This window comes from Puma concolor, chromosome D1 (genome assembly GCF_028749965.1).
Source record: "Puma concolor isolate L17-30 chromosome D1, mPumCon1.1.hap2, whole genome shotgun sequence".
Classification (NCBI taxonomy): Eukaryota; Metazoa; Chordata; class Mammalia; order Carnivora; family Felidae; genus Puma; species Puma concolor.
The window spans coordinates 105,604,027-105,629,656 of record NC_141676.1 but is presented as its reverse complement, the minus strand read 5'-3'; the positions used below and the strand labels follow the sequence as shown (position 1 = coordinate 105,629,656).

The 25,630-nt window shown below is 46.6% G+C and overlaps 1 protein-coding gene across 20 annotated transcripts in view; it reads left to right on the top strand.

Annotated features, from left to right (window-relative positions):
- The window catches only part of NCAM1 (neural cell adhesion molecule 1), a 314,921-nt gene that overhangs the window by 224,670 nt on the left and 64,621 nt on the right, over positions 1–25,630 (top strand). For all 20 annotated transcript variants that reach the window (XM_086679089.1, XM_086679088.1, XM_086679109.1 and 17 more), the window contains exon 2: positions 24,632–24,706. In XM_086679089.1, the coding sequence (XP_086535215.1) occupies positions 24,632–24,706 (75 nt within the window). The remainder of the gene's footprint in view (positions 1–24,631; positions 24,707–25,630) is intronic.

Here is a 25,630-nt window from a genome sequence, read left to right as displayed (position 1 = left end):
ACAGAGCTGGGGAACCAGAGATCATGGTGGGTTCATTCAAGTCCCTTCACCAACTATGTGCCGTCCCAGCTCTGTGCCAGGAATGGGGCTGGGACTAATCCTAAAACACAGGGAAGCGAGACAGGACTATCCCTTGAGAGGCTTAGGTTTAGGAAGGGTGCTTGGTAGCCTTTTAAAACCAAAGGTGTGTCGTGACCATTGCTAATGTTTCTCTAAGTTGGATTCTGCTTTGATTGTGCTAGAGAGTTAGTACAAGGAAGTGGTCCAAGGTCAGAAAGAGTGGTAGATGTCCTACAACTCATCAGGGCTATTTCATCCCCAAGGGGCTGAATTGTTCAACTTTACAGGGGAGTGGGCGAAGCCCCATTTGACCACCATCCAATTCTCTGACATCTTGGAAAACCATCTGGTGTATCCTGAGGTCAAGTCCCCACCCCACCTCCAAGAACACCCACTGGTCCGGGAAAGATAAACACACAACCCTTCATGGTTTTCAAGGGAGGTGTTATGGGCATTTGCAAGGATTAATTTTCCTTCTGAGTTACATCTTAAGATATGAGACATCTGTAAATCATCCCATTGTTTGTTTTTTGTATGTTTGATTTATGTGGTTTTTCTCTGTGGTCATTGGGATGGGGCCAGATTTAAGTTAACAAATTCCTGAAGGCAGATACAACAAATGCCTTCCAAATGTTTCCATCGTACCATTAAAAAAATACACTATTTATTTTCCAGCCTGTTGAGGAAAGCTTGTCCACCAACTCCTTATGAGGGCGTGTCCTTGATGAAAAACTGACTTACATGGGTGCCTGGGTGGCTCAGTCAGTTAAGTGTCTGACTTGGGCTCAGGTCATGATTTCATAGTTGATGGGTTTGAGCCCTGTGCATCAGTGTCTGTGCTGACAGCTCAGAGCCTAGAACCTGCTTCGGATTCCGTGTCTCCCTCTCTCTCTGCTCCTCCTCCACTCGCACTCCATCTCTGTCTCTCAAAAACAAAGATATTTAAAAAAAATTTTTTTTTAAAAAAGAAAGAAAAACTGACGTACAGGAGGGCATGAAAATGATATGCTGCATTGAATTCACCAGGAATGGTAAACGTGCTTTGAGGAGGTTGTAGTTTATGGTCCTGTTTCCTCTTCTCCAAACTTCTCGAGAGACATTCTTATCCGATGATGTGGTAGGAGGACATTGGCAAGATCACAAAAGGTTATCTGAAGCTTATCCCAGGATGTATGTTCCTGGCTGGTGCAGATTCACAGATTGTTTCTTTAAACACCCCCAGCTGGAATGTTTGTGGCGCTGGTGTTTATCACACTAGCGGGTGGAGTAGGCCCTGGTAGAAGCTTCTGCTCACATGGGTGGGGTGGCTGGAAGGGCATCGACTCTTCAGACCCCCGTCTTACCTGGAGCCACTTTATGTGGCCTGGAGTTGCCCCAGGCAGTAAGGCAGGATACAAATAGGCACAGTTAAAAGTCATATGGAGGAAAGAGCCTCACATTTTTCTTAGCGTTTGTCATGGGACACAAGCCTGAGGAGAGTAGGCAGAGGGCAAGTCAGACCCTGGGGTGAGAGATGAAAGGGCCAGTGTCAGTGGGTGGATCCAGGCTGACCAGGGAAATGCTGGCCCACCGTGGGCAAGCTCGGATTTGGAAGGAGCTCAGGGCAGCGAAGGGGGACTGCCCACCCATCTCTCCATTTCCAATTTTTCTCTTTTATTTCCATCTCTCTTGCTTGTTAACCTTCATATTCTGTCTCCCATGGGTCCTCCCCTGATGCCCTCAAAAGAGATGCCTTGAGCAGTAGTGACAGAAGAATCCACTGGAGGGTAAGGGAGGGGACTGCTATTTTAGAAAACTAACTATATAAATAGAGAGTTGGGCTCTGAAAAGAAGTTCCTTAAAGACTGTGTGGGATTTAAAAACCAAGCAACAAGCATGAGATAGACAGTACAGATGAACTAAATGCAAACACAGTCCTTGCATCATGAATTCTCTTCTTGCTTCTCCGTCCTGTTCTCTCCAAACCTCCGCCTTAGAAGAGAAGGAGGAGTGAGAGGAACCTAGGAACACAGCACAGCCAGGGAAACAGAAAAAAGGGAGCCAGATGCACAGAAAGGCAGAAGAGGAGTAAAGTAACTAGGACAGGGCCACCCTCGGGTCCACCACATAGCTAGTGAACCAGTGTATTGACTTAAATAGGGCTGCAGGGCTTAACTCCCAGCACCTGGCCTCACTTCCTGCCCTTAGAAAGGATTTGGAGCTCCAATGTATATTTCACTATCAGGACGATGAAACCGCAGCAGTAAATGCACTGGCTGGATATGTAGCCCCACATCCAGGCCAGTCCTGCCTCACATCCGTGGGGCTCTGATGAAGCCCCGTCATTCTGGGGGCCAAGTAGCAAACTTGTTAATCTATCTGCTTCTCTGCAAGTTGCTGACAAACTGCCTGGGGTTTGGCAGGCTGCAGGATAACCAGAGCAAGCCTGCCTACCGGAATCAGGAGCAAGAGCTCAGTAAAAAACGAAAGAAGGCTCATTCCTTGCTAAGCAATAGATTTGGAGCTCTCTGGTTGTTCTCAGGATGGAAAGTGCTTTTTGGATTTCTGAAGAGGGAAGATGCTGGGGGAAGAGCCCAGCGTGTGATGAGTGCATGGAAGGTGCCAGTGAGCTCTCGGCGCTCCAGGATGGCTGACCCCAAAGAGCCGGAGTGCACTGACCTGCTGCCGCTGGGGCTGGAGGAAGCAGCTGTCAGCGACCCACTCTTGTGCCTGGGATAGGGATTAGAGGGTCAGGCAGGACAGCAGAGTGCTGAAGCTGTTCCGCCAGCTTTCCAGAGTGACTGTGTGCATCTCTTCCAAGCTCAGATTCAGAAACATCCTCGCGATGGTAGCTTGAAAGTTCATGGTGAGAGTGTTTACACCACAGGAATCAGCAGGTGCTCCAAATGAGGACTGTCCTACCACCAAGGGCCATCCAGTGAACATTTACCAGCATGCCCCTGGGCAGGAGGCACGTGTGATCAGATATTTTTTGATGATACATAATTACAGATTTTTAATGCTCTGAAAGCCTGGTCTTGTTTTCCATGAGGGCATATGTTTATGTGTGTATCCCCTCAACCCGATTCCTAAGAATTCAGCATCCTTTAGCTAGGAAATAAAATGAGAGCACATTTCCATTTTCAAGGTTTGTTTAAGAATTTTGCAACAAGTATAAGGAGATCATGTCTGCTCAGCTAAGCAATTTGGTGTCTGTTGATAGCCAAACAGCCTGGAAAATTATCTTTGCCTCAGCTCACCCACTGTGCAAGGGAGTGATGCTGACAAGCTGGCTGCTTCCAAAGGCCTATTGTGTGGTGCTCGGCAGCACGGTGGTGAGGGAGAGGCGGGCCTATGATTTAGCCATCTTTTGCTCTGTCTACTTTGCTTAATAAGAACACTGCCAGACAGTCTCTGTGTGGCTTTTCTGTCACCACTGGGGCCATTTCTTCTCTTCCATCCCTCAGGGGATATGGAGTATAGACAGGCACCAGTAAGATTGGAAAGAACTTCCAACAAACCACATGGAAATTTCTAGAAACATGTGGATGTCTGAAACCTCCTAAGCATGAAATGCCAAGATTTCTTTTACTTTTCAGTTGTGTCTCTTAAAACATGGAGACACATGGCTTTTGTGACCGTGTGTCTTGGAAAAGAGGAGAAGGTAGATAGGGAGGAATCCAAGTCCTTAATGTTCTAGAATGGAAGGATGCTCACACTCAATCTCTATGATCTTATAAATGAAGAAACTGGGGACCCGGAAGGTGCGTGACTTCCTGGAGGTCAGCACGCAGAACGGGACCCCAAATTCCCAGTAGCGCAGAGCAACAACATCTGCCACCACAGCCGCTCCTCTCTGCTCTGTCACTGTGTGCGGACCACTGGCTGTGACAGGGGCCACACTGAACATTCTGCATGCTTTTCACCTCATCTGACACACACTCAACATCTCCTGGGCACAGGCGTGACCGAGCACTCAGAGGATGGAGAGAATAAGCAACAGCAGCAGCTTACAGTCTCATCCTGCAGATAAGAACTCTCCCAATAAAGGGTGCACGAAGCACTTCGGGTTGAAAGGCAGGAGAAAGCATACTCGGCTAAGGCATTTGTCCATCCCTAAGATTCCTTTCCTGGGAAACATTAGCTAAAGGAAGAAAATAAATCTTTAGAGGTAAACACTATAGGGTAGCGTTTTTCTTAGCATGAGATCTGGTACCAAAAGACTCACAATGTGTTCTCCGGAATGATCTTTCAAAGAGCCTAATGTCTGGGCACCTAGCTTTGGGAAGAGGATGATTATGGAAAATGTTGGATCTTTGGGAAGTGTGGGCATGATGTGTGAATGCACATTCCAAGGATAGAATTCCTGTAGACTTTTCAGTTTGCTTTCATCTCTCTACCCTAAGAATAAACAGCAAGGACCCATACTTAGAGTAGGAAAAGTAAAGGAACCCCGTCTCCCATTTGAGGACCCACTACGTCATTGGAAGCATCATGATGGAAAAGAATGGACTTGGGAACAGAACCGCCCTGAGTTCTCAAATCTGAGCTCCCCACCTGTCAGCTGGTAATGTTGGGGCGCTCAGTTAACCTCTCTCAACCTCAACATCCTCATCTGTAAAATGGAGAACAGTAGGTTCATATGGAGGGTGGTTGTGAGGGTCCATCACTCAATCAGTGAGCATGTAGGTATGGTACTAAGTTTGTAAAGCATCCGGCCCGGAGTTAAACACCTGGATGCCGATGTGAGTGTTGTCTAGAATGGGGGCCTCCTTAATGGTGCACTTTCTCTTTACTACTTGGTATAGTTTCACACAAGGATAAAAATATCCCTGGTCTGGGGTAGCCATGCTGATTCTTCTGCTGGGACTTCTTTGCCATTCTCCCAGCTTCATGAATTCCTGGGCAGAGAGGAATGCCTACTGCCCAGGCCAGGAGAATCAGCTTGGAGGGCTTTGTGAGATGTGCTGAGTATGTGTAGTGTGAGAGAGCCCTGGGCAGCCTCCTGGGCACGGTCCCAAGCCTCACGGTCCCAAGCCGCCCACTCGCCCACTGCCTACTTCCGAGTGACATCCCACACAGGCTCTGTTTGGTGGGATTTAGACTGGTTGGCAGTGGCACGCCCAGGTTCAGAGGCCCAGGTGTGAGTAGGCCTACGGTGATAGGCCAGATTTTCCTTAGGAAAGGGTTTACCATGTGATTTTAATCAGATGGCCTTCCCTCTGTTTGCCAGAAGTGGGACTGGGCCTCAGAGGCAACAGGGGTCCTGGCAGTGCTTGGCTGGTCCAGCCTCTGTGACTGTCTCCCTTTGTTGCAGTGACAGGTGGCCACCTGGGATCAGAAGAAGGAGCCCCCTCCATTTTTGACAAACGAGCCTCCAGAGTTTAAAAGTTCTTTGAATGAGACCACTTAGCCACTTTAGCTTCAAAAAATATTCTCTGAAATAGGTCCCAGGAGTACATCCGGAACACACATGTCTAAGTAGCTTGCAACTGCATAAACCCAAGAAGAAACAAAGACAAATGGAGCCAGCGTTTCTTTCTTTCTAGCTCCCTGGTTTCCTTATAGCTCTGTTGTAATGATGTTATTTGGGAAAACACAGCTTACTGTCCTCGGAGTTATTCATACCTCTTCTCTTAAGTCCGTAGGGATTGCTTAACACTTGAAGAAGCATCAAGCTTTTTCACTGCACCCCAAGGGGCGTAAAAGCCTTGATAGAGTAGTCCGTCTTGTTCTGTTTCTCTAACTCCCTCTCCTACCACATGGCAGTACATCCAGGGATGACTGGAGAAGCGCACCAGGCTCTGTCTGCAGAGCTCCCCGCGTCCACCAGGCAAGTGGAGCAGGAAGAGGTTCGCTTCACCCATCACCTGTCAGGCTGGCTCTCACACTCCTTTTCTGGGCTCCCATGCGGTTAATTAACAGCTATCAAGCACTTGTTTTTTTCTGCCTTGGATTATGGTAATGAGTAGCAATGCTGATTATCATTTATAGAGTGCCTACTATGGATTAGGCACTTCACTCGCCCTTCCCTTGTTCTTCAACACCACTCTGTGGTGCAGATAATATTGCCATCTCTTTGTCACCGAAGAGAGGGAGTAGGAGCGGCTGGGGAACAGCAGCCACAGGAGCTGGGAATAGGAGCGTCTTGCCCACCCACTGGGTGGCAGCATTGTGCACTGGGCAGCCTGTCTGATTTGGACCAGAACTTCAGCCACTAGCTGAGTGAGTCTAGGGACCAGGACCCCAGGCTTTCTATGGGAACACCTTAGACCCCTGCCCAGGTGGGGCTGGGACTTGTGACGAGCTGCCAGGGTCAGCGAGGATCACTTGGAACTAAGTGGGACTTTGCCTACAGGTCGGCCCCCAGCAAGACTGGGACAAGCCAGCCTTGGCAGGAAGATGGGAAGATTGGAAATCCTTTTAACGAATTGCCAAGCTGACCCCCATCGTGTGACTGTAGAGGTGGAATGGACCTTCAAACTCGTCCAACCCCTTCCTTTCTGAGTGAATAGTGTGAGCCCTGGCAAGGTAAAATGACTCGCCTCAGATCCTGTGGGTGTTCTAGGAGGAAGGCCAGAACAAAACCCCCGGTTTCCTAGTTCCTTTTCATCTGCTTCTCCCACTTTGCCACCCTCTGCCTCTCCTTTTATCCTAATTTTGCAGCTGGGGCTCCAGTGCCACAGCGCAAATGAGGCAATTAGCACCAGAATCCGGGGTCTCCTGCCATGTGGGTGCGGGATTCTCTTTCCACTGCACCTCACGACCCCACTCTTAGGGATGGACCCACGCATTGCCATTGAAAACAATTCTAAAATACATTTTTTTAACCAAGTAGTTTACCGGGAGATAAAACATACATGAAAGGAAGGTTGCTGTCAGGCAGCAGAGAGCATTTATTGGAACCTGCTGCGTATAAAGCCAAGTCTGAGATGCTTTGAAATGACAGAAGATACCTGACCTCGCTCTTGGTAGCTTACGTCTAGCTGCTTGGTGTGATTCTCCTGTTCCATCTTTTCCTCCAGTTTATTATGCGAGTCCGCTCTTAAATAATGTTACCAATTTCTAAATGTAAGAGCAAGAAGCTTACAGCTACAAATTACTGAACCGGCCAGAAGGTGAGCCTTGGTTCTCGTGTCTCCCAGCTCTTGAAAAGCAAGTGAGGCCCCCACACGGTGCATACGGTGATCTTTGGGGTCCTGTGGAACGGTGCCCGCAGGAGAGTGAGCTGTGGCGACAGAGACGTTAGGGTGAGTTGCATTTATCTTGATAGTTTAAAATAGAGAACACCAAAGAGTTTATAGGAAAATGTGTTTCTACAGTTTCTTATCTATTTGTTACATGTAGGCAGTTAGAAGGGCATATGTAAGATGTAGAGATCCACACTGAATGGTCAGAAAGATCTATAATTTAGGTGGAAAGGCACCCGTGTGTGTGTAGTGGTTATGAATTCCTACATTCAGGAAAGAGCTAATGAATCACCAAATGTTTTGTTTTGTTTTGTTTTGTTTTGTTTTCCTTTAAAGTGAGTCTTGTGACAGGGCACCTGGGTGGCTCAGTCAGTTAGGCATCCGACTTTGGCTTGGGTCATGATCTCATGGTCTGTGAGTTCGAGCCCCGCGTCTGGCTCTGTGCTGACAGCTCAGAGCCTGGGGCCTGCTTCAGATTCTGTCTTCCTCCCTCTAGGCCCCTCTTCCATTCACGCTGCGTGTGCGCGTGTGTGTGTGTGTGTGTGTGTGTGTAAAATAAATAAACATTAAAAAAATTAAAGTGAGGCTTGTGTTGTAGAAAGGGGGGAAATCACTGAGCAAGCATTGAAATATTCAGAGTAAATCATAATGTTTACATATGAGAGGAACGTTTGTCCTTGGGATTCTGCAGCTTCCAAAGCAAGATGAATTCAGCTAGGAGTTTCTTGCAACAATTGGAAGTCTTCTTTTTATCAGGTTCAGCAGGGGATTGAGAGTCATGCTTAATGTGGAGGTTTGAAATTCATCAGTATAACAGAGCAAAGGTGAGAGGTGGGTAGTTCCTTGCACCGTGTACCAGAAAGCTTTCTGGGCTGAGAGCCATTTGGTGTTCAGTATCCTTTTTAACTGCCATCTTGAAGATACTACGTATAGCAGTAATTCGTCGTATTTTATGATTTATAGCTAATTCTGCATTTCGGGAGCCTTTTTCTTTCAGAGCCTCAAAGTCTCCTGTTAGGAAGGGAGTGTGTGATGCCTCCTGCAACACCTCCCCTTTCTTTTCTCTTATGGTTAACGAGGATCTGGTCTGAGCATCCAGAATAGATTTCTCACACCATAGCCGCTTAGTGACCAGCACATTTATCTGTGGAAGCTTTAAACGAGGCTTATACAGGGAACATCTCAGGCTGACCCACTTGGCAAAGCAAGAGAAAGATTGCTGAGCTGACCGACGACCGATTATTGAGAACTTCCATTTGGCAGGGCACAAGTTACCCTGGGCTGGGTGGACCAGGGATGTCAGAAGGTGTGTTGAGGGCATTGGTGCCTCACTGTAACTTTCTGTCCGTTATTATTTTATCCATTCTGAATGCGGGGCATACCTGCTTTCAGAAGAACATGATGTTTACGTGTGTTTGGGTAAGACTTCCAGCAGTACTCATGTGACGGACTTTAACGCCAGTGCGTGAAACAGGAGTTTATTATGTAGAGCTGCGCCACATTGCTGCATGCGGTAAATGGCAAAGTACCAGGGCAACATAAGAACGATGATAAAAATAAAAACCTTCGGGCAAGGACTCAAAGAGTTTCAGTGAGCTCAATATCGTTTGCAGTTCATCAGTGAACGCAGCAAGGCCAGTGAGCCCTGGCTTGGCTGTGTATCAGAACCATCCGAGGAGCATTTCAAAACTAGAGTCACAGGCCCCCGGTTGCAGAGGTCCTGAATCAGAGTCTCCAGAGATGCGGCAAGGACATCTGTTTTCCTAGGTTCTCCAGGTAATTCTGAAGCAGATTGGCCGACGCCGTTCCAGAATTTGAACTCCTGCATCCCACGCAATTGTGAACCTCAGAAAAGAAGAGTCAAAGCAGGATCTTCCCAGCTAATTTGGGACAGATCTTTTTGGGGTTACTATGTGCTGAGCACTGAGGATGCACGTGGTCGTCTCTACAAAGTTCAGTCATTTAATAAACAGGTGTTCATACATTACGTTGCAACACCCAGGTGCTGTGATGGAAGAGGACAACTAGTTGCTGTGGAGTCACGGAGCAGGGACAGGCCTTCCTACCTCTTCACCTCCAATTCCCTTCCTGTATGGCCATGGAAGCCATAAAGGCCATAGAGGATCCTGGGGCCAAACCTTGACAATGAAAGCCAGGAAATAGCCTCAGATAAGTCATCCGGTGGTCCTGGTTGATTTTTCCATGGAAGAAGAATCCAGAAGTGTCACTTTTGAAAGCTGGCACTCAGTTCAGCCTAGTCTGGGCCAACTTTGTGCACAGATAGCCAAGGTCTCGTGGAAGGTTCCAGCAATAGCCTCAGTCTACAGCACCCAACGGGAGAGAGGAGGCTGTTCACACATAGCTTGGGTGTGAAGCTGATGTCACAGTTGGTTGTTTCTGGAAGACTGTGAGAAGCCATAGAATTAGCATATAGGGAGCTTCTTACAGAGGCCTGTTAGAGGCCATCACACTGCACGAGTGTGAGATCCAGTTAGCACCATCGCTTTCCTTTATCCTGATGTGCTTTCCTTCTAAACTGAGGTTTTGGTGTCAGGGTCATCTTCTCTTGTGACGTTACAAAAGGATCTTGGTGCAAGACAAGGACCATTCTAAGACTAGAGCTCATTTTTGGTCATTTAATAGCATTGCCCCAGGGGTCAGGGAAAAGGACAGCTCGTGGAGGTCAAGAAGTCTTTGATGTGGTTGTCTGTCGTCATTATCATCATCATCGTTATTATTATTCAGCTTTATAACCTACAGAGAAGTTTTGGGGGGAAAGCTTGGGTTTCATCATCACCTCCCCTTTCCTAGGAAGCAGGCACATAACTCACAGTCCAGTGATGTTTGAGGTGGCCATTCTTCAGCCTTGGCAGGGGGGTGGGGGTGGTCTTTGTGCGTGTGTGTTGGAAATATCTGTGTAGACGATTCACAAGGTGTCATCTTGCTTGAATGGACTCCATAAGAAATGCACCATGAAATGGAAATCTTTGTGTAGACCCCATAACAAAAAAGTGGAAAAGAGAGTCGCCACTTATACCCTCAGAGAGCAGGATGGAATTTGGAGACAGATCCGCTGCCCCTGAGGGAGCGAAGGACGGCTGCTGGGGTCATGTGCTCTTTCCTCTCTAGGCATTTACTTAGCCAATTCCAGCCTGTTAGTAAACTTGGCTGTCAGGCTGTCACTATTTAATAGCTTTCTATAAGATCCTGCCATCTTTAAAGGCCAGCTAGTGATGCTGACAGCTGTGACTTGTTTATAGAAATAAAGGCAGCTTGCCTCATTACAAAATAAGGTCTAATGCCTGACCAGAGGGTATATATTCATGTGTGTCTGTGCTTTTTCTTCTTGAGCAAAGTGTGTTGCTATTTTTGTTGGGAGGGTATGACTGTGTCTGTCTTGAGGAAGTATGTAGAAGGCGGACCCTGAGATTGTGGTGGGTCAGGTGGAGAGGGAGGTGACCAAAGGGGAATATGGCAGGGTCTCTATTAGATAACAGATAGGTCTTTGGGGGAGATCACAGCCCAGCCCAAATGAAGCAACTGGCCCATCCTGTCATGATTCACACTTCAAAGAGTCCTGCTGAGTTCCCCCAGGACAACACAGCAAGCCTGATAGCAGACAGATGCATTAGTCACCACTGCACCTGAGGCACTGGCTGGCTGCATTGTGATGGCTGTCATGGCCGTGCAGTGGAGATTTTGGGGGGAGTTTCTTATGGGGGTAGAAGGGACCTGAAAGTTAACATAAAAAAACCTTACCGCATGTGAGTTCTACTCATTTAAAGATGACCAGGTTGCCTGTAGTCTTAGGACTTCCCGGTTTTGTAGCTGGCAGTCCGGGTTGGAATAGAAACTAGTTATGTACTCCCAAGTTTAGCTACTGTTGGGGCTGATTCTGTTTTGTTGCTGTTGTTGTTATTTGGTTTTTTTGTTTTTTTGTTTTTTTTTTCAACGTTTATTTATTTTTGGGACAGAGAGAGACAGAGCATGAACGGGGGAGGGGCAGAGAGAGAAGGAGACACAGAATCAGAAACAGGCTCCAGGCTCTGAGCCATCAGCCCAGAGCCCGACGCGGGGCTCGAACTCACGGACCGCGAGATCGTGACCTGGCTGAAGTCGGACGCTTAACCGACTGCGCCACCCAGGCGCCCCTTGGTTTTTTTTTTAATATAATTTATTGTCAAATTGGCTAACATACAGTGTGTAAAATGTGCTCTTGGTTTTGGAGTAGATTTCCATGGTTCATCGTTTACATGCAACACCCAGTGGTCATCTCAACAAGTGCCCTCCTCAATGCCTATCACCCATTTTCCCCTCTCCCCCATCCCCCCCCCCAATACACCTGCAGTTTCTTCTCCATACTTAAGAGTCTCTTATGGTTTGGCTCTCTCCCTCTGTAACTTTTTTTTTCCTTTCCCCTCCCCCATGGTTTTCTGTTAAGCTTCTCAAGATTCACATATGAGTGAAAACATATCTGACCTTCTCTGACTTATTTCACTCAGCTTAATACCTTCCAGTTCCATCCACGTTACTGCAAATGGCAGGATTTCACTCTTTCTCATTGCCAAATAGTATTCCATTGTATATGTAAATCACATCTTTTTTATCCATTCATCAGTTGCTGGACATTTATGCTCTTTCCATAATTTGGCTATTGTTGAAAGCACTGCTATAAACATTGGGTTACATGTGCCCCTACGGGTTTCTGTTTTTAAAGAAGGGACATCCATTGGCTCACGAGCTAAAGGCTTGGTCACTGTGACCAGACACCATTTTGAAAGTTCAAAAGTTAGTTCCCAGAGGGGAATTCACTGTCCAGGGAGAAAGGGTGAAGGAAAGAGTGTGTGTGTGTGTGTGTGTGTGTGTGTTTCCTCCCCTGTGTCCCACCCAAGTCTCTTATGTAGACTTGGTGTTAGAACCATCAGGCAGCATCACAGTGGTCACCGTGAACTCCCGTTGCCAAGAAAGGGGGTCTGGTCTTCTAAAGTAGAGACCAAGTTTTCTCCAAATCTCCCCTAAGGAGAGAATTTGTCTCTTGGCAGGTTTTCCTTCTTTCTGAGATAAGGGTCTAGGTATAAGAAAGTTCAGTTACTTGGTTTTAAAGTTGCTCATAACCAGAATTTGTCACCTTGAAGAAGTTAAGAAGCATTGCCTCTGTGAAATCCCTCCTAAAAGAAGATTCTGCCACCATCAGATGAGTTTGGTTTGTGTTTGTTCCTCATGAGTGAGCCTCGTATCTGCCCCTGACCTTTCAATTGGCTCCTTGGGATCCCACTCATTTTGGCTCTTGAACATCAAAGCCCGTTGCGACATGGTGCCATGGGGGGATTGTCTTTAATGTTTCTGGCTTTGATTTCACAGACTCTTGGATTCAAAGGTTCTCCTGCCTATTGGATAAAGCAGAGTGAGTGTGTCAAGGACAGTTGAGTTTGGAGTGGGGGAGGGAAGGAGTCTCAGTGAATAATGAAACAATTTCATAGTGGTTGCTGAAATAAAAACTTGTTACAAAAACAGAACTCAAACAAAAAACCATAAAGACTATCATAAGGGTCTCATTCCATGTTCTCATTCCATGTTTAACTTCATGACTTGTTAGCAGTTCTTTGGGGTTGCAGTAGTATTCTGGGCAAAAAAAAAAAAAAAAAAAAAAGACCGTAATTAACACATGGAGGAGGTCCCAGCTATCAAAATGAGTGGGGACATTGAGCATTGAGTGCTTTTTGTCTCAGCCTCCCCGGCCCTCCTAGCACACTGTACCCAAATCTTTGATTCATTATAACTGGACACAACTGATAGTAACCTAGAGTACAGCCAGAGACCCTTGCTGTTACTAGGTATACAAATCATAAGGCAGAAGTACTAAGAATGAAGGAATGTCAATAAGCAGCCTGGGGCTGGAGGAACACTTCCCGGACTCTTCTGGGTCCCTGAAATCACCCTGTGCAAAAACAAGAAGGCCGTGTAAGTGTAGCCAAAGGACTTTTAACTGAGAATCAGAAAGTAATGTTATGGGCAATTCTGTGGATGGATGGATCATAAGGTTGGCAGATGTAACACCAGAGTCTCAGAATAAAGACGTACCTTGGATGTGCTGGGACCGTCACACAGTCACCACCTACTGCAGCCCCCGCTCCTCTTCCCTCTCCACCTCCTCACCCAGTCTGTGACTGGTCTCAGCTCTGGGTCCCTGATAAGCCTTAGTGCTAGATACAGCATTTCAGTTCTTACCCTGATGAGTGGTGCCAGTGACAGCCTTCTTATTCGTTCTTAACTCAGGGAAACATGATGATTATTTTCCAGGTTATGGATCTTTTATTTGTTAAATTATTACTTAAGTGTCTCAGTTTCCTTCTCTTCTGTTCCCTTCAAAATACTGTGTAATGTGGCTCTGTGTATTATCCACCAGGTCAGGCACCTTCTGATTGGGGGTGATGGTGGCTGAGGGAATGGGGACCGGACTCTCCACCCAGTAGAAAAGATTCTGACCTCTACTAGGAATCCCTTTACCACGAATGCTCTACAGATGGCTCCTTAAGGAGAATAAACTCTTGGAGAGTGTGCCAGGTGACCAGATCCATGAGTCTTCCATTTCAAATGCACACCATACAGAGGAACAAAGAATTAGCCAAGACTTAACTGTTACCAAATAACAATTATAATATTAACTTTTTAATAAGGGATTATATGGCTTACCCAGAAACCAAATTGGACAGTCAGGAATCACCTGTAGATTGGAAAAGCCACTCACAGCCTCTGGCCTGATTCCTGTTGGTGGATGCCACCAGTGCTGAGCACTTAGTGGCAGCGGAGGAGGACTGTTGGTGTGCATGAAGGCCAGGCCCATGGGAGCAGGTGGGGTGGGGAGTGCAGAGAGGATTCAGTTTGGAGACAAGGCAGGGCTACACTGGGGAGACGCGTGTGGCCTTCTGGGCTCAGGATTCAAGGAACCTGTTTCCGGCCCCTCTTCAGAAACACTATATCCTGGGGTCTGAGCAGAGTATATCCTTGAGTAGGTAGGGGTTTTCTCTACGTAGGCGCTTAGCTCATCTAACACAGAACCAACCCCTTTCTCATGCCAGTTGACTTTAAAGGAGACTGTAAGTAATATCTATGTAAGATCAAGGATTATGAAGCCGGATCTACATGGGTTCAGATCATGGCTCTACTACTTACTGGCTCTGTGACCTTGGGCCAGTTACTTAACATCTCAGTTCCTCGGTTTCTTCTTTCTCCACTTTGGATAATAACAAGCACCTATCTTGTAGGATTGTTACGAGGATTACAAGAATTCAATAGAGTGCTTGGTAGGGTGACTGGCACATAATAATTACCACATACTTATATATATCTTTGTTTGAGAATATGAATTTTTCGCTTGACAGAAACCAAATTTAACAACTCTTTGCACTGGTTGTTTGAGGGATTATAAGCCTTTGTGTCTTCAATAGCCCAGATGTGCTTAAAGCTACGAACACATAAGGACATTTTTGAAAGACACGGGCAGGATCTGAAATTCTCAGGATGAAGTTGTGTGCTAGCATTCTCTATATTTCTATTTTCTGGGTGTAAAGAATAGAACATCTGCAAACAACAGCTGGACAAAGATTAGAAGATATAATTCCAACTTCTTGCCATGTTGGCAAAAGCTGCTGGGCGGGAGAGGAACAATGCGCCTGTTACGAGTACCTTTTTACAGCTGGAAGAAAAGAAGTTAAGCAAGTCATTTTGTCAAGGCAGTGTTTTCACGAGAGCAGACCTGAGAAAACATGGTCGTGGGCATCCTGGACGCCCTCAGATAGCATGCAGCAATTTACTCAGAAGGCCAGGGTTCTTGAGGCCGATTGACAGATTTTATGTTTTATATCTGGAGAACCTTAGCTGAGTTCCATTTGTCCATTTGTATCCTGGCCCTGCATTTCAGTATGTCAGCTTCATGTAAAGCACTGGCCTGGGAAAGGCAGGTGGAAAAGGAAGCCGGGAAGCTGAGCTTCCATTAAAAAGTGACGGCAGTGTTGGAAATAGTGGACCTTGTCATTGGCTTGGGCTGGGACTTAGCAGGGCACCTGCCGTTTGTCCAGCTTTCTTAACAGCGCTTACTGGAGCAGTTCTCTTACTTGATGATGCCTGCATTTCTGGGACAGAGGTGACACTAGGGTAAAGCAGGTGAGAGAAACCCGTGCAAGAAGAGGCCTTGCAAGAAAGGTAAGAAGAGGCCTCAGGGCAGAGGTCAGCACATGGAGCCAACACTGTAGGTCCCAGATTTTGCAGTGGGGACCCTCGACTTCTGCCCCTGGAGTTTCCCATCTGTGAAAGGAAGGGGCTGCAGATTACCCACCCGGTCCTTTCTGGCTCACCCTTCCTTGTCGCTAAATAGCTCTACAATCCCAGCCATGAATCCAGTGCAGTAGAAGACTGAGAAGTCACAGTGCAACTAGACCACATTTGCCACCTCTTGGCACACACGCATGCCTTTAGCTGTGTGCTCCTTAGTGCGAGGGGCCGTGGAACATTCCTATCTTCACCCCTGTGGACTGTATGAGTGAGACCGGGCTAAGGCCCCCTCGGAAAGGGTTTCACTCCTCGTCTGGAATCTGGCCCTTTTGAGACTCTCTGAGTAAACTTCTGGCTTTTTGCTGCTTTGGGGCAAAAAAAATACATTTAAATTTTTCAATCATCCCCTTCCTTTATGACCCGCTACTAAAACAAGCAAACAAACAGTAAACAAGCTTCTTTTCATCAGACTCAGGCTGGCTTCTCTCCTGTGCCTGATCTGCTGGTGTCGTGTGGAAATTGTTTGGGTCAATTTTGGCCTCCTTAGTAGCCCATTGTGTCGTTTCTTCCAACTACCCGTTAAAGATGCTCCAGAGTGCTCCTAATAAGAACGGTGTGTTTTCCTGGGGATGGGGATTAGAGGTGGGAGTCAGGGCCTGGCCACCAGCATCAGCCTATTACTTCTGAACAGATTAAACCAACGTATAGATCTTCTTGCCCTATAACCGGAAGCACGGGACACTGTGTTGTGGCCTTAGTGAAGTTTTCTAGCTTTTAGGCAGTTTGTGGAGACAATGATGGCTTAAAACCACTGACTTCTTTCTTTCTATAAGAGCAAACCGTTTGATCAGACCTAATGAAATGGTGATTTGACCCAGGGAACTGTGGAGGCCAGGAAAACTGAAGCTGTTATATGCCTTGGCTCTGTGTTCTGACTTGAAGCCAGTCCTGTGAAACAGAGCCGGTACCCAATTATTCCTGATCCCCAGCAGCTCATGTAATGTATAACGCTAAGAAGAGAGCTTCCTGCCTCTGGCAAGGGGTTTTCTATTGTTTGGCTACCAGAATCCCATAGGATAGAATGTTCTGGGCGCAGGGATATCAGATCAGTCATGTAGGCTTCGGTTGTGCAGTGATGCCCAGGTGTTTTTCTTCCTTGCTATCTTATCACAGTATCTATAATAGTATCGCATGGCATGGAAAGCTGAAGAATTCTGAAGCCACATCTACCTTCTGCACCCTTCCCCCCATCACTCTGGAAGAGTCATGAGATTTGAGGACACTGAAGAGAATTTTCACCAGGATTACCTATTACATGGCTTTTGCAAGTAAACATTGCCCAGTTTGGGTGGCTTTATTAAAACGAAAGACTTTGGAAACCTGTCTGTTGTATGTGCCCAGCATCTCCTGAAGTAAATTTGGTTTAGAAATGCCTGCATACGTCTGCAACTTTTGCATATGGCTCTATTTTCACACGGGGAGCTTTGGTTTCTCCATTCTAATGGATAGAGAATGGACCCTCCTCCACCCCCAAGACTCCTCCTTGCTTCCCGTTCCAGTGGTGAATTCTCTCCCACATCTGATGTGCACTGGCGTTCTCAACTGGGAAAGACCACAGCTTGCTCAAACGGCTTCCTTCAGCTTACTGGGATGGCTGACATACTGTGGGAAGCCAGGGGTTTGAGTCCTTTGGGGGTTTCACACAGGTTTCCCAAGGGTTTGGTTGTAAACTTAGTTGGCCTGGATACCCAGTGTAGATCATTTCTGGGTGTTTAGGTTACGATGGGAATTAGAACTCTCAGCACTTACACAGTTGGGGCCCTAGCCAAGCAGCCCTAAGGATGGCTTCGAGATGATTTCCGTTACTGCTGTGAGCCAGCTGTAAGCAATGAGGATGCTTCCACTGGCAACTAGAATATGGTCTGCCATCATGATCACATTATACAGAACCTGAAGCCCAAATCTCTGAGAACATGTACTTTACAGTTCGTTTAAAATGACATTTAACTTTTGGGTTAATATTTGAAAATGAAACAGTCTATCTCGTTTTCTTCCTCTTCCCGGCTGCTATCAACAGTAGCTCAAGCCAGAATTCTAGGGCCCATGTGTCAAGTATGGGCAACTAATAGTTTGTTTTTCTCTCCCCAAATGAGATAATCTTACCTATGTCCAGCTGCTATTTGCAACAAATAGCAATCTGCCATGTTGCATTATTTTACACATGTATCTAGGCTCACAGCGGATGTACTGTATATACACATAGACACACACACACACACACACACACACACACACACACACACAAATAACCCTTAAAAGATTTTGGGCAGGTTGAATCCAGTAATCTATAAGAGGTTCCATTATCTTTTTCTCACTACAAGCATTATTAGAGATTTTGTTTGTACGGGGTGTGTGTGTGTGTGTGTGAGAGAGAGAGAGAGAGAGAGAGAGTTCAAAATACTATCACATATGTATCGCCATGTAAAAAACAACCAACTCGGCCTGGTGTTTGGTACTTTACATACATTACCTTTCTAAATCTTGTCAACATCCCTGTGACATCAGTAGGGTTGTTATTTTCATTTATACATGTGGCAAATAGGCTCTGAGATTCTTCTGAGAACTCAGAGTTACTTGGCGTCCAAGCTAGGGTTTGGGCCCAGGTCTTTCTGGCTCCAGTCCCTGACTACTTAGCAATGTCTCTCTCCGGACATCTAATTATCCTGACAGTCCAGCCACATGAATTCAGTCTTACCATCATCCCCATTTTACAGATGAGAAAACTGAGGCCAAGGTAAAATGGCTTGTCTAGAGAGCCTCCATTATTGTTTTGAGTTTTAGGGGGGTTTTGCCTCTGATTGAATTCAGTCATCTTTTATACCAATAAAGTCATGACTGGCAATTAAAAATATCTAAAGGGATGCCTGAGTGGCTCAGTCGGTTAAGCAACCGACCTCGGCTCAGGTCATGATGTTGCGGTTTGTGAGTTCAAGCCCCGCGTCGGGCTCTGTGCTGACAACTCAGAGTCTAGAGCTGCTTCGGATTCTGCGTCTCCCTCTCTCTCTGCCCCTCCCCTTCTCATGTTCTGTCTCTGTCTCTCAATAACAACAACAACAAAAAATATCTAAATTAGCGTAGAATGGAATTGGGCTACCTGACCAATGGGATCGTTCAGGAAGTTTACTTTATCTTAAACCATGGAGAGAAACATTGCTTCCCTCAAAAATTGTGATCAAAATAATTTCTTTGGGAAGGATTGTTAGCATAGATTTAAGCATAAAATATTCATTATGTGTCAGACATTATTCTAAGTGCTTCACATGTAGTAATTCATATTGTCTTTCCAACAGCCCCATGAAGAGGGTTGTTTGTTCCCATTTTACAGATGAGAAAGCAGAGGCACTGAGAGGTTAAATACCATGGGTAAGATTACACAGTTAGTAAGTGGCAAATCTGAGATTCATACTCAACAGTCTGGTCCAGAGTCCTGGGCCTCAAGCATGCTCCAATACTGACATGTTGGTTTTGGTTTTGCCTTCATCGAGTTTGGTTGGTTTAGTAGTAAAGTTACCCTATATTTTCCCTCGAGTACTTTGCTAATGGAGCAAACTGCCACTGAAAAGTGGAGGCGCCTCTGTTATTACGCCCCTGGGTCAGATATCTGGATTTCCCATAGGTATAGTCACATGAAAGAGATTTTAGCATTCAGTTAGATTTTGAAAAATAAAAAGCAACTCTCCATGGAAGTGGGTAAGTATGGTGATGTTCAAGGTTCATTTCTGGAACAATAGCTAACAAAATACTATATACTGACACTTTGATTCCTTGTTCAAAAATTCTTAGCTGTTAACAGGATGCCTGGCTGGCTCAGTCAGTTAAATGACTGACTTTGGCTCAGGTCATGATCTCAGGGTTTGTGAGTTCGAGAGCTGCGTCAGGCTCTATACTGACAGCTCAGAGCCTGGAGCCTGCTTCGGTTTCTGTGTCTCCCTATCTCTATGCCCCTCCCCTGCTCGCATTCTGTCTCTCTCTCTCTCTCTCAAAAATAAATGAACATTTAAAAAAATTTAAAATAATTCTTAGCTGTTATCAAATATGTTCTAGAAAATCCCTTATGTGGTAAATTGTCACTTATCAGAGTAACATTCTGTTGTTCACCCTTCTCTTGAATTGGTGACCAATTCTTACCTTGGTTCTGGGCCCACTGCACATCTCTAATCCATTTCCTCAGCAATCAATGTCTTTACCACCATTCAACAAGAAAATATTTTCAGTTAGCCCTGGGAGAGACCTGGGTTTACATTCTTCTCAGCTCCTACCTCCTCAAGCACATTAGAATCTGAAAAGAAAACCAGTAAAACCAAAGAGCATCGGGGCACCTGGGTGGCTCAGTCGGTTAAGCATCCAACTTCGGCTCAGGTCATGATCTTGTGGTTCATGAGGTCAAGCCCTGCATCGGGCTCTGTGCTGTGACAAGTCAGAGCCTAGAGCCTTCTTCCGATTCTGTGTCTCCCTCTCTCTCCCCCTCCCCTGCTCACACTCATTCTCTGTGTCTGTCTGTCTGTCTGTCTGTCTCTCTCTCTCTCTCTCTTTCTCTCAAAAATAAAAACATTTGAAAAAAAATTTTTTTAAAGAGAATCAACAAGTTGTAGACTCCAGTGAAATCCGTGATCTCCTTTTGGAAATCAGGATAATTTTTCTCTGTTACTTTGCCTTAGTAAGAGTTCTACTTCTTCTGATAAATGCCTTAGCATGTTTTATGAACTGAAATTTTGAATTCACTTTTCTTTAGCAACTAAAGAAACTTCTGCCAGAAGTTGTGTTACAAAAGTTCTATCTACATCTGAAGCTGTTTGCTATACAAGTTTGTATCTTTTCTAACATAGCATCAATTTAAAAAAAACATTTAAACAGAACACTCATTTGAAAACATACAGATCTCCCCCAGGGTTATTTTACTTTTTAAATGAGATGAGGAGAGGGGGTAATCATTCTGTTCTGAAGAGAACCCTTTCTCTGTCTGATCACAAGGGATGGAAAGAATATGGGAGAGATATCTGGGGCTTTTGAGTTTAACCATCCTGGCTTGGAATCTGGACTCCACCATTATTATTTCCTATGGCTTTGAGCCTCCACTTTCCCACCTGTGAAATAGGAGTTATAATGCTATGATAATCTGTGTGGGCAAAGAGGCCAGTTAGAATTAACCAGGGTAGAAATGAAGGCGGCAGCTTGACTATAAGATGTTCATACACTCTGCTGTTTCCAGCCCATGATTTTGAAAGAGAGCAAATGGTAACCAGTAGGTCAAAATGAGTCCACGAGGAAAGCAAACAAACATTAGTGGTAGTTGTGGAGTGTAGGAGGGAGAGCTGGAGCCTCAGAATCAGATGACTTTGATTATTAACTGCTCATTAGCTGAATTCCCCTGGGCTAGTTATTTTACTTCTCTGAGCGTTAATATTCTCTTGTGTAGAACGGAGACCATAAGGTCAGCCTTCTTATGTCTCGGAACTATTGTGAACATCAGATGAAGTAATAAACTATGTTTTGTGAACCAGAACTAGTGATCTGGCTGTAGGGGGCCATGGGGCACGAATACTCATTGGAAGGTGCTGGAAGCACCTGGGTCCCTTCAGGTCCAGACACCCATCTGTGAAAGCGTGTATCTTTGGAAGCATCTATGATGAAGTAGGATAACACATGGTGTTATGGCAGAGCATTTGTTGCAAAGCACGAATTGAGATACTTTTTCTGGGAGAAATGTTTTCCTAGGTTTCTTTAAAGGTATGAGTTATGCCTGGTTAGGAAATTTCACTTATATGTGCAACTGGAGAAAAGCAAAAGTTGAGGTAGGAATTTTTATTGCAAACAACGAAAGGCCTGATGGAGTAAGAAAGGACGAGGGGCACCGCGAAGTGCATGGAAAGAGTTTGGAGACTAGAGCAGGGTTTCCACGTACCGCTATTAAACCTAATAATTCAAGGTTCAGAATTTGGGGAAGAAGAATCAGCCATTGTGCTTCAGTGGAAAGCATCCAAGCATTGACTTTCAGAGAGGCTGGGGTTCCTCTGGCCCAGCTTTGATTCTGGTGTTTTGAAGGAGGAATCATACTATCTTTTCCCTATGTGCCAGGAGTCAAAATGGATATGTCTTCTTTCAAAAACCTCTGTGATGATAAATGTGTGCGTGGGATCGGGCTAAGCTGGGAATTCCTTTGAAAGTCTTGTTTCTGATTGCTCTCCACGGCCCAGAGAAGGATACTGGCCACATTTGGGTATGAAACTCTTGAGCCTCGCCATGTTCTCTGGCCCCTGGAGAGTCATGTTCTGTTTGAAAAGAACCGAAAAAATGAAGGCTGTTTTTTCAGTTGGGATAAGAATATCCTTCTCAAAGCAATAAGGGCTCGGTGAGAATAACGGGATCCATATGTTGAAGCTGGCTGCTGATGCTCAGCATATGGGCCAGTGAACCTTTCAGGCAGAAATATGCCTCTGATTCTCTAAAGAATGCCCCAGTAAACTCCAGCAAGGACCATTACTTACGTGACAGATCACAGAGGCACAGCTCCTGGGCTTTCATGGACCCATTGTTCTGTGGAAAGTGAGCCATAGACATGGATGGAAAGGTCTTGGCTGGCCTCACGATGGATGGCGCTGGCCTGTGGCCCTCTCCGTCAGGCCCTGTGCCCCCCAGATACTAAGGGCCTTACCAGCTCTGGGCTTGCTCTGTTCTGCTAGGGGATGGTGAATCTGAGGGTTGTTCTTCAGGGTCTCCAGATTGTTCCTTAAACGGAATGAATGAAAACGTTTTATCCTCTACTCACAGAGGAAGCACTGCATGATGGAAAGGACATTTACCTGGGAGCCGAGTGGCCTGGGCTCTGCAGCTGCCACAACCACCACCCTGGCTGGCCCTAAATAGAGGTGACCTTAGTGAAGTCACTTTACCTCTCTCTCTCATCCAGAAAATGAGGACGTGGAACTTGGTGCTGGTTGAGACTCTTTCTGGCTCCCTCCATTTAGAACTGAGTGCACCTGGGGGCGCCTGGGTGGCTCAGTTGGTTAAGCATCCAACTTCAGCCCAGGTCATGATCTCACGGTTCACGGGTTCGAGCCCCACGTCGAGCTCTGTGCTGACAGCTCAGAGCCTGGAGCCTGCTTCAGAGTCTGTCTCCCTCTCTCTCTGCCCCTCCCCTGCTCTCTCTCTCCCTCTCTCTCAAAAATAAACATTTAAAACAAATTTTTATTAAAAAAAAAAAAAAGAACTGAGCGCACCTAGCTCTGTCCAGAGTGACAGTAGCAGCCACAGCTAGTGACACTTGCAGAGTGTTGGGTTCCTTTGCAGCTCTGTGTGCTATGTGGCAATTCAGGAAAGGTAGGGGAGCCTTTTCATTGCTCCCAGTGATATTCCATCTAGGCCCCAGATGACTCATCACCACTCAACCCAGTGAGGTTGCCTGAGAGAGACTGGCTGCCCCCGGATTACTGCTCCATTTCTTCCCAACCAGCACCAGGGAAGTCTGAGTAGCCCCTCCTGCCCTCACGGTGGAGCCTTTAGCATCCTCCCCCGGCCGGAACTCTGTGCCTGATTCCTCACTCGTGCCCTGGCTCCTTCTGAAGCCTCTGCTGGTTCTCCATGGTCTGCTTTGTCTGTTGTGTATGGTTAGCAAGGCCCCACCCTCCCCCAGTAGCTGGATGTCCCCAGGCTCCCCTCCCCAGCCCCACGCAGGCCCTTTGATCCCTCGGCTCTGCTGAGCACCATGGTCCTTTCATCACAGGAGCACAGACAGCAGCTCAGCCTGGAGTCAGTCTCCATGGCAACCAGCATTCCCTCCCGGTCTGCTGTGCAGAGAAAATGGCTGTTCTAAGGAAGGGCTCCCTGAGTCTCTATTACCCAGCCTGTATAGTCCAGGCCCCTCCTCCACATCATCTCTAAGAAGCTACATGCATTGAACCAAATGTCCGTTAGCTTTTAGCTTTCAGATTTGGATGGGAGGCAGAAGGAGTTTGAATCCAAATGGATAAAATCATTTTTTCCCTACCCTAAAACTCTGTTTTCACGAGGAGCAGGTATCTGCTCCGAGCAGGTGAATGAGGAACTGAATGGATAGAGCAATCCGTGGCGTCCAGGGGCAGCGTATTTTGTCCTATCGGTGGAGGAGAATGACCGAGTGTGTGGATATTCAAATCAGAATTCTGTACGAGTCACTAGCAGTGACAGGGGATCCCGCAGGACAGCAACGGCAGCATTGCAGAGGAGTGCCTGACTGACTGTAGCAATGGTGTTATATGCTGTCTCCTCTTACAGAAAGAGGGGTGTGGGTCCCCTCGTCATGAGGCAGGGTGAGCGTTTTGGCATCTTCTGCTTCAAAATCCATCTGGATCATCACAATGAACCCTTTTCCGTAGTCATCAAGCGTGGTGACAAGGGGAGCTGGCAGGAGACCCCTGTGCAGAGGTCTGAGTGACAGGCTTCCCTCATCACACAGCCTTGAGAATGCTTCAGGTTGACATCCAAAAGGAGCTCATCTTTTATTTCTGTGAATCCCAGAAGTGCTTCTGTTTGGAGCAGGAGCGTAGCCTTCTCAAGAGATCAGAAACATGTAGAGCGAGGGTCACCCCAAATTCCCCAGGGCCCTCATACCGTCTAAGGGGAAAGAAATTCCACAGGAAATGGTCCGGACCATGCCCACTCCTGGCTTTGGCATAGGAACTGGGGATTCTTTGGGTGGTGACAAGCTCTCGACCCAGACAGCATCCTCCCTTCATTCTTTCTTTTTTTTTCCTTTTTTTTTTTAATTAAAAAAATGTTAATGTTTATTTATTTTTGAGAGAGACAGAGACAGAGTGTGAGTGGGGGAGGGACAGAGAGAAAGAGGGAGACATAGAATCCAAAGCAGGCACCAGGCTCCGAGCTGTCAGCCCAGAGCCCGACACGGAACTCAAACTCACGAACAGTGAGATCGTGACCTGAGCCGAAGTCCGCCACTCAAATGACTAAGCCACCCAGGTGCCCTGGCCTTCACTCTTTCTTAATGTGAGGTGGGAGACCCTATTTTTGAATGGAAGCTCTGGGTTTTGTTCTCAAAAATCCTAATGTGTGTTTCAACTGGACTTTGTCTTTTGCAGTTTCTCTGCAGGTGGATATTGTCCCCAGCCAAGGGGAGATCAGCGTTGGAGAATCCAAATTCTTCTTATGCCAAGGCAAGTGCCCTGTGCCTCCACTGCGTTTGAGGAAAGGTGGCCAGCAGAGCAGAAGCCCATGGCCTGTGTGTGCTGAACTGGTTGTGCCTGGAACCACCTTGCTGCTGGTCCAGTTGTGTGAGCGGAGAGCCAGGGAAGCCCTCAAGCCCTTTTCCTTCCCATCTCAAAGGGCCGCCCCGACACAGTGAGATGTGTCATCTGGACTTGCACAGGGTGATGGAGGAGGTCTAGGGATTTTCCAAGGAAAGTCTGGGCACAGATTCCCAGAATAGCAAATCACCGCAGATCCCCTGCTCCATATCGACCCGGAGTTCTGTAAATGATGACAAGAGAGTAGCACTGCCTCAGAAATAATGCTTCATTGGGTCAGTGTAAGGCTTATTTCTTAGAATCCGCCAGAACAGGAAAATCCAAGAAGGTCTGAAACTTGCCTGAAAGGAAATGGAGCCCCGGTGTCTCTTTTGCTGTGAGGCTGTGGGTCCCGGGTTTTCCAGATCGGTCGTGAACACCTGTATCCTGTCCCATTGCTCCCCCTGGAGCTCTGGGGTTTGTGGAAGCTGGTGTCCTTGTTTTTTCTTGAGAAAACATGCCCCGTTTCCACAGCTCAGATAGTTGTCAGGAAACGTGGAGTAAAAGCTTTGTGATTAGGCTTTGGGTTCTCTGCTTGTGACATGACTGGGATTCGGATCATGGAAGAACCGGGGACGTTGAGCCCAGCTAGGCGTAGACTGACATCTAGCAAGCGGCTTTGGGCAGGGAGGGGCCTTTCAGTGCAATCGCGATTTGCGCCGGCTGAGGTGCCTCGTGGCCGCCGGATGTGTTCACTCTGGGTTTGCCTTCATTGCAGCGATTTTAATGATCTGGAGATGCAGCCATGGAACCCACTGCACATCTTGCAAATAGCGATATTTATTGAAACCATGA